Source organism: Leishmania donovani, chromosome 12 (assembly GCF_000227135.1).
Source record: "Leishmania donovani BPK282A1 complete genome, chromosome 12".
Classification (NCBI taxonomy): Eukaryota; Euglenozoa; class Kinetoplastea; order Trypanosomatida; family Trypanosomatidae; genus Leishmania; species Leishmania donovani.
In genome coordinates this window covers 27,408-42,801 of record NC_018239.1, presented here as the reverse complement: position 1 = coordinate 42,801, position 15,394 = coordinate 27,408, and the positions used below count along the sequence as shown (strand labels likewise).

General features: G+C 61.0%; 3 protein-coding genes across 3 annotated transcripts; all 3 read right to left on the bottom strand.

Annotated features, from left to right (window-relative positions):
* Positions 1-2,345: 2,345 nt before the first annotated feature.
* LDBPK_120140 (Alg9-like mannosyltransferase, putative) lies at positions 2,346-3,311 on the bottom strand (the record flags this gene model as incomplete). Its single annotated transcript, XM_003859078.1, has 1 exon — positions 2,346-3,311. One exon carries the CDS (start codon positions 3,309-3,311, stop codon positions 2,346-2,348), a length of 966 nt encoding a protein of 321 aa, XP_003859126.1.
* A 2,311-nt stretch (positions 3,312-5,622) lies between these two features.
* Positions 5,623-7,371, bottom strand: LDBPK_120130 (uncharacterized protein; the record flags this gene model as incomplete). Its single annotated transcript, XM_003859077.1, has 1 exon — positions 5,623-7,371. One exon carries the CDS (start codon positions 7,369-7,371, stop codon positions 5,623-5,625), a length of 1,749 nt encoding a protein of 582 aa, XP_003859125.1.
* A 3,856-nt stretch (positions 7,372-11,227) lies between these two features.
* LDBPK_120120 (uncharacterized protein) lies at positions 11,228-15,343 on the bottom strand (the record flags this gene model as incomplete). The annotated part of the gene is made up of 1 exon (XM_003859076.1): positions 11,228-15,343. One exon carries the CDS (start codon positions 15,341-15,343, stop codon positions 11,228-11,230), a length of 4,116 nt encoding a protein of 1,371 aa, XP_003859124.1.
* Positions 15,344-15,394: the final 51 nt, after the last annotated feature.

Sequence of the window (15,394 nt, the reverse complement as noted above, 5' to 3'; positions counted from 1 at the left end):
CTCTGGCAATGCCAACGCGATCGTACATAGTAGTAGCAGCGAACCTACGCAGAAGGCCAGCGCTGCGGCCAGCCGTTGCGGATACGTGCAACGACAGCAGACGTAGCGGACCAACAACCGTGCGGCGAGGTGGCAGCGTTCGTTTCGTGCCTGCCGTCGTCGCCCGTTGCTGCCGCTGCTCGATGGCGTCTTTCGTTCTCGTGAGCTCGTGCTCGCCCCACAGCCGCCGCCGCACAGGCACACCTTCAGCAAGCGAGGTCAAACAATATAGCGGCACGGGCAACGCGATGCGAGTCGGGGGTGAGCAGAGCTCGGGCGTAGCGCTGTCGAACCTGTGAAGCGAAGCGACGAGTGCGATGGCCCGTTTGCCTGGCGTCTGCGTGTGAGAGGGAGAGGGGGCCGCTGTACTCTGCATAAACCCACAGGGACAGGAGGCGGGTGAGGGGGAGGGGGGGCAGAGGTGGCGCGGTCCTCGCCTTCGACTTAGGAAACGATGACGATGGAGGTTGCCCGCGTGCGCTCGCGTGTGACTGTGTCGTCCGTTCCACTCGCGTCGTGGGTGCGCGCACGCCGTAAAGCCTCTTGTGAACCGATTTTACAGACAGTGCACTCGCAGCCTTTGCGAAGTCGTCTACGTCGCCAACGCGGTGTCCAGAGCTGCGGTCTGCTGCTCAAGCGCAGGTTATGCAAGCGCCAGCACAAAACCATGAGAGACCGGGAGAATAGCAGGAAGGAGTTCGCGAAGATGGAAGATGGGCGTGGGCGGCGATGGCCCCACCTCCTCCCTCCTCGCACACAGGAGTGACACGTTGCATAGCAGGGCAACGGGCGAAGGGATGCGCACATGGGCAGAGGGTCTGTCGGGCGCTTCACCCAACGTCGGCCAGAAGTATCTGCACACAGCCCCCTCGCGCTACGAGTCATTGGAATATGCACTCTGCACATGGCAGTGAAAGTATCGCCTGCCACGAGGTCAGGGCAGCGGCGCGCTGTCTTCGATTTTGCAACCTATGCACAACACAGGGCCGTAAGGGAACATGATCTGTACACAACGGCGCGGAGGAAGACCTTCAGCAGGCGCACACCCAACAGTATCGAAGCATTAAAGCGAAAGACAAGCGTGATAGTGCGGAGGCGTCGGAACGGATGGGGCGGTGGGGAGGCCAGAACAGACAGCAGCACCCATACGAATCCAAACCCACTCGGCAACGCCACATGTAAAAAGAGACAGGTATGCGCCCATTGCCAACCCTGATAACCGTAACGCGCGTCGGCACACTCACGAGCCTGGCGATGATCAGAGAAGCGCGTAGGTGAAAGGGTGGCGTTCCAACTCCACAATGCAAAGTCCCCACAACACCGACACCAGCGTCACGACGCACTGCAGAGATACGTTAACGAGGCACCCTTCCGAGCGCCTGGCTGATGAGGGAGTTGCCGTGCTCTGTGCAGACGCCGAATCAGCTGCCATCGCCGCCACAGGCAGCAGTACAAACATCATATGAAGGACCAATGCTGCCGCGCCGGTGAGGACAGCAGCAGGCAGTCGCTGCGCGAATACGGAGTCGGCCACAAGCCGCCCAGCCACCTCGGCGGACGACGATGGCGACGATGACATGTCCTGACGCATCGCTGAGGTGGAACATTTCCTCGCTTCACTTATGGATGGCCCCGCTGACGGGGCTATGCCAGCCACTGATCCAGCACCGCTTCTTTCAAAGTACACAGCACTGCAGGCCACGCGCTGGCTTGCCTCCGCCTCCTCGCGCGGCACTGGCGGCGCAGCGGCAGATGCGTGCTCACGTCTCACGCTGTGGACCGCAGTTCCCGGCCCGTCGTCTCCGGCAACCGGCACAAGTTCCTCATCCGCCAGCAGGAGCTCAGAGGTGCCCTCCCGTACGGACTCCTCTGCCCTCAGTGCATGCGGCATAGGTGCACTGCCAGCCTCCTCGGCCCATGCTGTTGTCACAGCGCCAAGAGTCGCGGTTTCGTCGGCACCGTTTGAACGCGCTGTGTGTTTCCACAAGTCCTCCGCCACATCCTGAGGCCACAGGGCAGCGTACGCCTGCCCCATCATCACCGTCCACGCCACCTGCCCGCAGCTGAAGAATGTCTGTTGAAAGCACGACTGCAGAAGCCGAGAAAGCCGCGCGCAGTTGCCGCTGGAAGCGAGAAAGTCAATCTTTTGCGCAGTGACAGTCGAGATGGATGAGGCTCTCCGACTGCCAGTCAAATCCCTTCCAACCTCCAACGCCTCCGCAAGAAGGGCGCCGCCACCCACGAGAAGCGACGCTGCAGCGAAGCCGGCGCCGACGGCGATGCTCATGGGGACTAAAGGAAACCGGCTACGCACTAAAAGCCAGCCGTGTTGCCACCCAAGTCGCTGCAGACGCAGGCACACGTGCAGCGTTCCAACTCGCGAGGCATTCTGTCCTATCAAGTGAATTACCACCACCCACGTGGCCGTGGTCACGTCCGCGACTCCTGCCCAGCGCAGCACCTGAAATATCAGTCCCGTCATCACAAGTGGCAGAAAGGCAATAAAGGAGGCGAGGATGCTCATTACCATCAGCATGGGCTGCCAGAGGAGCGCCATCCCGCACAAGACGGCGTGAGGGGCATAGAGGACGCATGCGCACAACGCCAAAGTGGCGTAGCTCATACTCGTGTGTGTGTGTGTGTGTGCGTGTGCGTACGAGAGCGAAAGAATTCACTGCCTCGGTGCACAGAGAGACAGCCAGAGAGCACCTGCAGGCGAGTAGGACCCTGGCCGTCACCCCGATTTCAAGTATGTGCCGGCGCCCATATGGCCGTGCGTGCGTGTGTGTGTGTGCGCCGACCCCAAACACGGAGACAGAGGACGCCGTGCGAGGAAGAGAGAGAAGTACAACGCACAGCATCGTTAGAGCCGAGAAATCGGAAAAGAGGGGCAGACGGGGCAGATGCTCGCGCACGCATGTCGCATCACTGTCGCCACAAAAGGTGTGTCTGTCGGGAAGAGCGAAAGCGGCGGGAAGGAATCGGCGCGAGCGGGGCGGCGACCACAGCAGGCACGCACCGGCGCCCACAAGACTAAGGTTAACAAGCAAGCACGCGCCCACACGGAGAGGGGTTTGCTTGCCCTGCAGACGGAATGCCCCACCGATCGCCGTGGCACCAGCTGCTACACGACACTCGACGCCTGCGCCACTGACGCAAGAGCCGCATTCCAAGCTCACGTCTGCATGCCTTCGTTGCCTCCCTTGTCGTGGGTGCGGGTGCCCACGACCCATGCTGGAGTTCAGCGAGGAAACTTGCACACAGCTGCACATCGAGCACGGTGGCAGAAGGCGAAAAAACAAAAGGAGAGCGCGGCCGACAACACGTCCCCCGCACGCCGCCTCCCCTCTCCCCCGCCCTCGCTGTCTGCACTCTCTGTCCTGCTTTCCGGTTTACCATATCTTTCAGCGTAGGTTAGTTAAGGCATTACATGTCGCCGGCCTGGAGAGCACCACCCCGACAAACAGGCAGAGAGACAGAGACAGACACAGACACATACACACAAACACATGCACGTAAGCAATCGTGCACGCGAACACCTGCAGCCAACACGCGCATGTATACGACCTCGCGGACGCCGACGCACCAGAAGCGGCAAGGATGCGTCTATACAACACACAAATTGAACGGACGCCACTTCATGAGGAGGAGGAGCGAGTCTAGAAGGGACAGCGGCGAAGATGTGAAGTAGAATCAGAGCCGCCGTGCGCCTTCGAGAGCCCCGTCGTGAACAACACATCATCGACACACCTAGGCGCACTCTTTCGACCACACACATGCTCGCACGCAGCGTTAGACAGACGCGCCATGACGCGCTTCAGCAGCCAGCATCGCATAACCTCGTAGCGCCGCTGAACATGAGAGAGCGAGCCAAGAACGAAAGGTAAAGAAAGAACACACGCACGAATCCACAGAGAAACTGCGAAGCGGCGAGAGAACGACGGAACGAACAGACGAAGCACAAAAGTAGCTCTATAGAGGCAATACAGCAAATGAGGGCGAGCAGAGAGCGCGCGCACACACACACAGGCTGGGAGAAGCGGTGGCACCTCCGTTCTGTTGGCAAGGGGTGTCGGCCTGCCTGTATGTGACGCTGCACATGCTCGTTAGGCAGCACGTGGATATGCATCAGCGTGCAACCGGCGGGGGAGCTCACGTTTTCCGCTCTTGCTCGCGGATGTGCGCTAGTGAGTGCGTGCTAGGGGAGGGCGGGACGCATACTCCGTTAGAGGGCGCGCGAGGAAGGAAAGGGGAGGCCGTGCTGGTGGTGGTGGCAGTGCCTCCGTCACTTCCACGGCAAGGCACTCAGATGACGACACCACATCACACGCAAACCGCCACGTGTGCGCATGCGCCTGGCATTGCCATGCACAAATATGCTCGAGCGGCAGTAAAGGAACGAAAGCGGTGAAGGATCATAGGGGGTGGGGGAGGGAAGAGAACGAGAGTGCAATGCAGAGCAGTGCAGTGGAGCGCGAGTTCCGCGATGTACTGTCACCAACACCACGACTGCACCATTTTTTTTTGAAGAAAAGAAACGCTCATGTACCTTGACGGCAGAGGAGAGCGTGGGCACACCTCAGTGAGCGGCATCTCGGGGTCGAGGACCCCCACTCGGTGTGGGGGTGAGAGACAGGTCGCCCCCTATCCCTGCTAATATCGAAACGTCCCTGGCGGTGACAGGGCCCGGCACCCGCGGCGTGAGGAAGTCAGTGCAGTTTAGCGCTGCGGATATCGGCGGCCAGACCCTGGATGGCGTGGCGTCGGAGCGACCTGCGACAATGCACAGGCTTGTGCCATCCATGTGATGGGCAGAGTATCAACGTGACTCGAACGCATCTCACACCAGGCCCTCACAATGCCTGTTGGTGTGGGGTGCCTGCACCGCCCTGAGGGGATGCACCGCGAGGCGACCTGCGAGGCGGGTGTGGGCAGGATTTGAGGCAGAGGCCGCGCTCTCACCTGATGGAGTCGGCGCATCACTGTAACGCGCGCGTCTGCGGCTGCTTCGCACGACGCAACGGACACCTGCCGCTCGACCCGGAGGAGGAGGAGGAGGTGGGGCTGTCGCGTGATATGAAGCTCACGCTGTGTGTGGCGGAGGGCGATGGGCACACGCTGATTACGAGGTGTTGCGGGCAGATGCCTCTCTGTCTTTCTCGCTGTCCCTCTCACGCCTCTGTCTTCCTCCGTCTCAGACGCACATGAGTAGCGCGTAGGGCACTTGACAGCGGAAAAGAGGGGCGCATCTAGTCAGAGAGAGAGGGGCGGACGGTGAGATACAGCCCAGAGTACCCTGAACCCCGGCATCGATGTATCGGTGGCACCTATGCCTGGCGGGGCTCCGAGTTCACTGGCCGCAAAACGAGGAAAATAAAGCGAAACAAGCGACACAAACACGCGCCCCACAGCGGAGCGACCCGCCGAAGGGAAGACGAGAATGTGACGGCTGAAGCCGCCAACGTCACAGCCACAACGCTCCCCCTCGTACGCACCGCCCGTCGCCCATTGCAGGTGCACGCCAGCCGCTTCAGATGCTGCCACGCACAATTTGCGTACACCGGCATCACTGCCCTGCTGCTCCTACATATTCGCTACCTCAGGACTCAAGAAAGGGTGGCGCAGCGCCTCCGCCGACGTCATGCGCTTCGCCGGGTCGTACCGCAGCAACGAGCGCAGGAAGTCCACGCCGCTTTTACCGATATGCTGATACAGAAAGTCAGACACATTCAACGGATGCCTCGCGGAGGCCATATCGCGAGGCGGCACCGATGCTCTTGCGGCATGCGAATCCGTTGTCCCATTCACCGGCGCTTGGGCAAATGAGCACGTCTCAGCAGATGGCCGTACGCTGAGGTCTGTCTGCTCATCAGCCGTTTTAGCGTCGCCGTTCGGCTTGATGTCCCCGCTTTCCGGAAGAAGGCTCACGTCAGTGGCGATGGGCTGGGCAAGGCAGCGGAAGAGCGCTGCATCGCGCACCTGCGGCAGGTGGGCCAACATCTCGTCAGGGTAGTAGTGGGGGTGGGCAATGCACCGCCACTCCTCAACGGACGGTGTGCCGAGATGGCGGAACATGCGATTCAACCGGTGCATCACGCAGTAGTCGTCCTGAACGACGACGTCGCCGGAGAAGGAGCGCAGCGTGCCAACACCGAGGAAGAATTCGCCTGTGAGCATCTCAAAGAGGATGGCGCCCACAGCCCACATGTCCACTGATGTGCCATAACGCTGCAGCAGCATCATTTCAGGAGCGCAGTACACCGGAGTAGTGGGCCCCGGGGTGAGCTCCTCTCTTTGCTCCTCTGCACTGCGCAAGCGCAGCGTCCCAATGTGCCGTGCTGAGCCAAAGTCGCACAGCTTGACATCTGGCATGAGCGGTGGTGGCGTAGGCGCGGTGAACTTGTTCTCTTCGTCGTCGTCCACGCTCGCTGGACCCTCACCGTCCACGGCGTCTGCTTGCCGCTCCTGTGAGCAGGAGTTGCTTGTTTTCATGTCGCTCCTGTCTCGATGTTGTTGGAGCGGGTGCTTTCCCACCCCAGCCCGCGCGCGTGGGCAGGGCCGACACGTCTCGCAGTGCAGCCGATGAATAGCAGATGCAAGCTCGTCCCCCGTGAGCTCATGGTGCAGCGCGACGGAGTTTCTGCAGAAAAATTGGCACGGCTCCAGCGTTCCCCGTGGCTGCATCGGCTGAGTCACGTCCTTCTCTTGTCGTGGGTCGGAGCACTGGGGAGCGTGCACCCAGCAACCTGCAGCCTCACCGGTGGGCCCGAAAGAGCCCATCGGCGGGCAAACACACCGAAGTGGGTGTCCCAATCCGAGCGGCTCCACGAGAATATTCTCTGGTTTGACATCGCGATGAACTATTCCGCGGGCGTGCAGGCAGTGAAGGGCCTCAATCAGACCACGCAGCATTCGCCGCACATAAATCAAGGGTATATGGCACGGCGGCGCCGCCGCCGATTTGACCTCACCGGCCCCGGCAGTCGCACACCACGTCGGTGCAGATGATTTCGCTTGGTCGCAGTAGAAGGCGTTGAGAAAGGTGCGCAAGTCAAGCGGCACGTACTCGAGCACCAACGCTGCCCGCACGCGATCGCGTGGCACCACGTGGAGTAGCTTGACAATGTGCGGCGAGCACTTCTGAGCATGGCGCTGAACGCTCACCTCACGTAGCACGTGTGGGTGGTTTATCGTGTCCTGCAACTTTTTTGTGGCGATAATTCGGTCGGCTAGCGTCGCCGCTTCACCATCGATGACACGGTAGAGAGAGCCATAATTGCCGCTGCCGATCTGCTCAATGACGGTGAAGCGCGAACCGAGGTGATCGCCCATGGCGTGACTTCGGTATTACACCACACGCGGTCTCTCACAACTAATACGAAGCTAGGGTACGTACGCAGTAGCTTGCGCGCAGGTCCCTTCTTGTTTCTTTGAGAAGCACTGCCGTAGGACACGGTTACTGCAGTGGTGCGGGGAGGCGAGGCTACCACAAAAAAAAAAACGTGAGAGGCAGATGAAGGTCGCTGCAAGTTCACCGGATGAAGCATGTGCCAGGCAAACTTGCTAGCGACTTCTACCCGACGCGCAGCGTGAAAGGGACTACACAAGCGAGCAAACACACGCAGACGTCCTTTTCACTTGGCCAACTCTGCTCGTGTGTGTACGTGTATGGATGTATATATATATATATACGTGTGTGTGTGTATTTCGGTATGTGTATGTGTGTGCCCGTGTAAAAGTCGCCGAGCCCAGTCTCGCGAGCCCTCCAGGACGGCGAGAAGGGAGAGGGCCAGGGCAGAACACCAATACGTCTCCTCGTGCGCCGCCAGCGTCGAAGAGAGCCCGCGACACACACACGCCGGCGTGGTTCAGCACAACGTACAGGAAGACAAGAGAACACAGAAAAATGAGCAAAGACACCACCTTTTCCTTTTTGAGCGGAGGAGGGAGACAAGCGGTGCGCCGCCCTGCCTCGTGCTGCACCGTGTGCACCCCACACACGTGACGGCGCCGCCGCTACAACGCGACAGCACAACCGATAGTGAAAAGCCAAACAAGAACAAAAAGCGAGACGGAGCACTGACACACCGAACTCACGCGCTAGAAAGGTTTTGATGCACACTTCAGTTGTGCGACCACCGCCACAACCAAAAACGGCAGCTGCACCCGCGGCAGGCAAGAGAACGCGAAAGAGAAGAAAGGGAGAGCAGATTACACACAGAAAACAAGACTGCGCCGGTGAGAGGCAGCGGATGCACTCGCACCTGCGCCTTAGACCAGCACGGGTGGGTGCACAAGGCCCTACACCACTTACCTTGCAGGAAAACGCGTACAGTGTGGAAGCACACAGAGAGGGAGGGAGGGAGGGAGGGAGGGGTGGGGGAGAGAGTCCACGACGACAACAGGAAAACAACCACCGGAGCCTGCAGCTGAACGTTTCAGCGCACTTTTTCGAGGAACGAAGAAAGAGCGGCTACGCACCGCGGCAGCGACTCATCCGATATGGCGAACCGAGAAAGAGAAGAAAGTAAGGAAGATGCGGTAGGAATGCTACGCCACCTTCTCTTCTTGGGCGAGGGCGAGCTGCGACCAGGTGCTGGGCTTCGAATGGTTCGCTGATCTGCCGTTAGTGATGGCGCTCTTGTGCAAGGCGTGAACACATGTGACTGATGGCCCGGTGAGAGGAGTGCGCGCGCTGGTCTGTAGAAGCGATGTCGGGGCGTGTTTTTGGGGAAGGGGGTGGGGGGACAACGTTGCTCCCTCTGTGGGCCACTGCTTGTGTGAGAATGACGGGGGCAGGGCACCGACAGCAGAAGCAAAGGTGGCGAGGCGGAGCGCCGTCAACGATAGGTATGCGTTTTGCAGGCAGTGGAGGCGGGCAGGGCTGTGAAGGCACGGGCTTCAGAGAGGTCGGACAGGTGCTGTCACGTCACATCGATGTCGAGGCGACCTTTGCAACACGCCGAGAGAACAACAAAACAGCGCAACATATGAAGAAAACGTGAAAGGGCGAGGAGGGTGGAGGAGACGGATACACAACAGTGAAAGCGGAGCGTGAGAACGTTGCGTGCGATGGCACAAGCACCCACAAGCGCAAGCACACTCACACGCATGCACGAGTTCGCGTCACCTCGGCGAGCGGGGCCACACGAGTGCCACCGCAGAACACACGCGTCACGGTTTCTTGTACGTGTGCAGTGACCTAAAGGCGCCTAGAGGAAACATTCACAATGACGGCGAGTGTGCAAGAGGCCGGAGACCCAGGGAACCGCCGTGAAAGACCGCTGCGCGCGTACACACGCACACTTCCTTCATGTCCCTTCAGTGCGCTCTTCGCTCTCTCCTTCTCAGCGTGCAAGCACCGCAATAGCTTCCAGCGTGCACTTCGGGTGCCTCCGCTGCCACTGAAGAATCGCCACATCGACCAGAGAGCACAGCGGAGCGGCAAGACAGCCGCCAGCACAAGATGCGACCAGGCGCGCGAAAACGCTAATAATCCGAGGACACTGGGAAGAAGCGGCGATGCCTCAGTGCGGAGAATGTGCTTGGCTGCACATGAAGGAAGAGACAAGAGACGCCCTCGCACGTGAGAGTTGTCCTCCTCCTCTTTTTGCGACGTTGTCCTCCGCTGCAACATGTTTGTGTGCGTTCCCACGCAGGACCATCGTGATACAAGGCGAAGTGGGAATGGGCGGGAGGCAACACGCAAGGCCGTTGGAGACGCGATAGCCTTCCGTGTACGAGTGCGCGACCACACACGGAGAAAGGGCACCGTTAAAGCAAGGTGATAGAAAATGTTGCCTTCGCACTATAAGAGAGCAGAGGGCTTCGTAATCAGCGCCTGTCCATCGCCCGCTGCCTCAAATCCTGCCCACACCCGCCTCGCAGGTCGCCTCGCGGTGCATCCCCTCAGGGCGGTGCAGGCACCCCACACCAACAGGCATTGTGAGGGCCTGGTGTGAGATGCGTTCGAGTCACGTTGATACTCTGCCCATCACATGGATGGCACAAGCCTGTGCATTGTCGCAGGTCGCTCCGACGCCACGCCATCCAGGGCCTGGCCGCCGATATCCGCAGCGCTAAACTGCACTGACTTCCTCACGCCGCGGGTGCCGGGCCCTGTCACCGCCAGGGACGTTTCGATATTAGCAGGGATAGGGGGCGACCTGTCTCTCACCCCCACACCGAGTGGGGGTCCTCGACCCCGAGATGCCGCTCACTGAGGTGTGCCCACGCTCTCCTCTGCAGTAAAGGTAGAGAAAGAGCAAAGACGGCAAAGAAAGTGTGCTGTGATGAAGCGCCACTGCGGTACTCGCCTCTCTCGCTCAGGGATGCACACGGAAAGAACGAGAAGAGGAAGAGAGGAGGTTGCAGGATGCCCACGCTCGTGAGCGCTCGTTAGCTGATCAGCGGGGAGGTGAAAACATTATCCCGTCAACGCCTTGAGCGCATCCGCCCTCAAAGCAGACTCTGGCGCTCTAGCAGCGGCCCTTTCCGACTCCACCACCATGTCGGATTCCTTCGAGGGGAGAGAGGTGACGTAGTGCGAGTTTGTCTTTCTTGATCTCGCTTGCAGCACACACGTAGAGAAGCGCGCTCACGGACACAAGCCTGGCACCAAGAGCGCGAGCATCAGCCCACCCTTCTCCATTCTCTCGTGGGCGTCGCGCGATGGACTGCACGCATCGGTTGACACGGCTGGAGCGAACGAGGCACACAGAGAAGAAAGTGGAGAAGCAAAAAAAAAGTCAACATGCAAGCAGCACCGACGCACACACACGACGCCGGCTCACCGCACGAGTATACATGCACCCACATGTCCATGAAGGCAGTTCGGAGAGTTGTCCTGTTCGCCGACGCACCTGTGCGGATAAAGGCATGCCAACGCCTCAGCACGCCGTTCAATCGAACACACACACACAAACACGCACACATGCACATGCCCACACAGCGAAACATAAGGCAATGAGGTCTCTATAACATGCTGACACAACTAAGAAACAGGCCGGGTGAGCTCGGCGGAAGTGTACACGCACACTCGCGCGCGCTGCGAGGCAGGCGCCTGACTCGCCCCCGCACCGCAGCGCGAGCAGCACAAAGAAGAAAACGCTCACCCCGGCGCAGGGAAGAGGGGGGAGGCCAGCAAACAACGGTGGCGGCTCATCACTCAGCGATGATGCCGCAACGCTTAGTCGTCGTCACTGCTGGTGGAGTCGTCGAAGTTGGTATACTGGCGCATCTGCGTGGCTGCGCGCTGCGGTGGGCTTTGCCGAGCACCTCGCAGGCCCAGCGCCTCCGCTCTCTCTGCTGACGATGAGGATGAAGAAGTCGTGCCTCTCCCATGCCGAGGAACTGAATCAGGCAGCTGCGTACTCACCCCTCGACCATCGTCGGAGGTGCTCACAAACATTCGGCGCGGCGTCGCGCGCAGATCATCGGCCGCGTCTTGCTGGCGGTGCATCACTGTCGCGGCAAGCCCCGCAGCGGGAGTGGTGGCGTCAGTTTCTCGCGGCCCTGGTGTGCAGCTCGACGATTCCGCGTCCTTAAAGTGCATGACGGCATCATCTGTGTCGTCTTCACTTGCGGCAGACGCTGCGTGTGGCGCGGCGTAGGGCCTGGTGGGCTTCGGCTCAAGCGCCTCGTCTTCTTCCTCGATGTTCCCCCGCCGCTTCTCGTCGTCGTCGTCCTCTTCGCCGTCGTCGTCCCAGTCATTCCAGTTTGGGTTGCCAGGGGAGCGCGCGAAATAAGTAGTGGCGGCTGCCTGGCTTGTGCATGTGGGCTGCAGGCGTGCCACGCCGGCCACCGCCTCCTCAGCTGCGACCGCTCTCTCGACCTCCTCTGTGTCAGAATCGTGCCGCGGCATGGCCTGGACGCGATCGTCGCTGTCGTCCAGCGCCCCGGCACCTTGCAACGTGCTCTCCGACTCGCTCTCGCTGGCACCTATCAGATGCTGTGACTGTGGCGGAGGCGCGCTCCCCCATGCTGCTCGGCGTGCCACTGGCGTTCCCTCCTCTGACGACCCAGAAGAGCACTGCCTCCAGGCGGTGGACATCTTTGCCGCACGTTGTTGCCCCGACGACGGTGGTGGGCGACTACCCCGTTGGTTGCTCTGCTTCGTCGACGCCTCGCTCGTCAGCATGATAGCGGTGGTCAGGTCAGACGAGACGTCGTCGGTGCGCTCCTCGGAGGGCGCCCCACGCCGCGTGGGCACCTCACGCTCCTGCACCCTCCTCCTATCGTCTTCGCTCGAGTCGCTGTCAGATAACGAGGAAGACGACGTGATGGTGGTGAATTCGCGAATCGCCGTGCAGTGACTGACATTGCCGACCGCCGAGGCCTGCGTGGAGTCGTGTGCCGGCGCGGACAGCTGCTCCACCGTTTCGGTCCTTGTCGTGGCAAACAGTGGCATCGACGCTGAGCCATTGGTCCCGGCGGAGGTGCGTGGCAGCCTCGCCACCGCTCCAGGCCTCACCGTGAAGGCCTCCACAGTGTCGTCGCCATCCGCCGACGCGGTGCTGACATCTCCCGCCTCTACAAGAGAGTGCAAGCGCTCCTCCTGCCCATTCGACGGCCGCACAGAGGACACGCCGCTGAGATGCAGTGCTGGCCGCTCTTCGCTTCCCTCTTTGCTGCTGCTGCTCCTGCTGCCAGAAGACGCGCGCTGGCGATCCTGCAGCTCCTGCAAAGAAGCCCCAGAAGTGTTCGCCAGCGGCGGTGCTGCAACCGCGGCTGCCCGCTGCGCCGGCGGCTGAGAATGCTCACCGGCCACCAATGCGTGCGATGATGTGCGCACGCCGGAGCTGGGAGGTTGGTGTGCCGATGGGGACGACGAGATCGCATCCGCCGCAGGAGCCATCTCCGTGCTTGCCGTGCGAGCCTGTGACGTGCCCAGCTCGCTGAGCGAAAAATCCCTCATTGAGCCGACTGTTGCCATGGCTTGCAGCACCCGCATTGCTTCCTGGAGAAGCCTCACGTCTTGCTGCGTGCGCTGCTGCACCGCAGTGAGGCACATCAGCTCCTGCTGCACCGTGCCCAAGCGCTGACGGTCGCCTGCCTGCGTGTCTGCATGAACTGCGAGTTTCTGTGTCTGTCCGCTTAAGGACTGAAGACTGGCCTCGAGGGACTGAACGTGGCGTTGCAGCTTCGCGGACGCTTGCTGCATGGCGGTCAACTGCTGTGGCATTTCCGCCACGCGCTGTTGCGACAGATCTGCAGCCTCTTCCACCGCCGCTACTCGCTCCGTCACCCGCGACATGCCCTCGTTCATGGCGGCGAAGAGGCGTTTCAGGGCCTCACCGACATGGTGCCGCACTGCGTCCTTCAAATGGTCCAGCACGCGGGGGCCCATTTCGTGCAGGCGCTCCTCACACTCCGCCAGCTTTTTCCCAAGGCCCTGCGCCTGAGCTTCCGCCCGCTTCATCCGCTCCTCCGAGTTCCGCACGAGCTCCTTTACCGGTGCCATCCGCTCATCCACCTTGGATGCCAGCGACTGTAACTCGTCCGCTAACTGCTGCTGCTGCCGCTGTGCCTCAAGAGCCTGCGTGTGTTGGCTATCAATACAACCGCGTAGGGTAGTCGTTTCGGCGGAAGTAGAAGTGAGGCGGCGATCGACGTCGTCGATGCGCCGCTCCAGACGGTGCACCTCTGCACGCGCATCACTGCTGACTTGCTGGGCTCGGGATGCAACGGTGTGCGTCACCTCCGCGCGCTCTGTCAGCTCACGCTGCACCGTCATCTGATCCTTCACGTGCTGCTCCTGCTGCTGACGCCACAGCCCCAGGCGATTTTCCTGTCCAGAAATCTGCTGTTCCAGCTGCGCAAGGAGGTGTGTGTGGCGCTGGAGTACCGCCTCGCTGGTCTCAAAGCGGGTGCGCATCTGATGGCCCTCTGACTCGCAGGCTTCCAGACCGTCCTGCACTCTCTGCACGGCGCCAACGCTTCGCTGTGTCGACCTCTCGCAGCTCTCAATACGATCGGCAAACGACGCCACTTGCTGTGCAGCGCGGTCCGCCAGCTGCTCCACTCGCGTGCACAGTGCCCCCGCAGCCTCCACACGGCTCTCCAGGCGGCCCGCCTGCCGCTTGCAGGCTTCCACATCCGCTCTTAGACCCTCTGCAGTGGTGATGGCATGCAACTGCGCTTCAACTGCAACGAGGCGACTGTCGCGATCTGCGAGCGCGTGCTCCACCTTCAGTGTCCGCTCCGCAGCACCGGCCACCTGCACGAGCGCTCGCTCTGTTGCATCCTTCGCGGCCGCTATCGTGGCCTCCATGTGGCGCGCTGTCTCGTACGCGGAGTCTGCCTTGCGCTCGGCGCGGTCGATCGACGAAATCGCAACGGCCTCCTTCGACTCCAGAGCATGGAGTCGTTCCGTCGTGGTCGTTGTGACCGTTCGGCACTCCGCCTGGCACGCTCGCACACAGTCCGCCACCCTCTCCTCCATTGCTTGCGCGGCCGCTTTGGTTTCTCGCAACTCCGCGCGGAGTTGCTCGATGGGCTCCGTGGCGGTTTTCACAAGCGCGGATGCCGACGTCTCCCACACCTCCTGAACCACCCTGCGTATGTCGTCCCTCACTCTCAGGCCCTCGTCACGCATCAGCTCTCTTGCTTGCTGCAGCGCACGCTGATCGTCGCGCCTCATTTCCACTAGCCGCAGCAGCTCAACGTCCAGACGTTCAGAAAGGGTGGCCCGCTCTTGCTCGAGCTGGCGGCTGCAATCCGCGCGGGCGGCGCTGCTTTGCGCGAGGGCCATGTCCACTCGCTCCTCTAGGTGCCGAGCCGTTTCCTGCACCTCTTCCCGCAGCTGAAATTGGTTCGTGTCGCGAATCTTGCCTGCGCGCATGGCTTCCTCTAATTGGCGACGCATCACAAGACGACCCTCGTTGCTCTCCTTCCACTGCGCCATCATCTTCTCCTCTACGGCGGACACATCCGACTGAAGGGCCGCGCCACGCCGATGGACTTCGACCAAAATATCTTCCTTCCACTGCCGCCCCATCGCGATTAACGTCTCGTGTCGGCGATCTCGCTCAGCAGCCAGCTCAGCGCGCAACTCAATCAGCTCACGCATGGCCCGACCAAGTTGTTGCTGCAGCTCTTCCACGTTTTCCACGGGCGACAGAGCGCTGCTGTTTGGGTCTCTGTACCATTGACCAGTAGCGTACCCGCCACTTCCTGTGTTGATGGTCTTGTAAGCGAAGGAGCTTGCCCCTCCCGGTACACCGCTGCCGTAGCAGCGCCGTTGTGTGAGGGCACCCTCGGCTGCCTGAAGCATGTCCAGCGCAGATCTAGAGAAGGAGGACATTGCCCTGCTACTTGCCTCTCGTGTGTGCGTGTGTGTATGTGTTCAGGCACG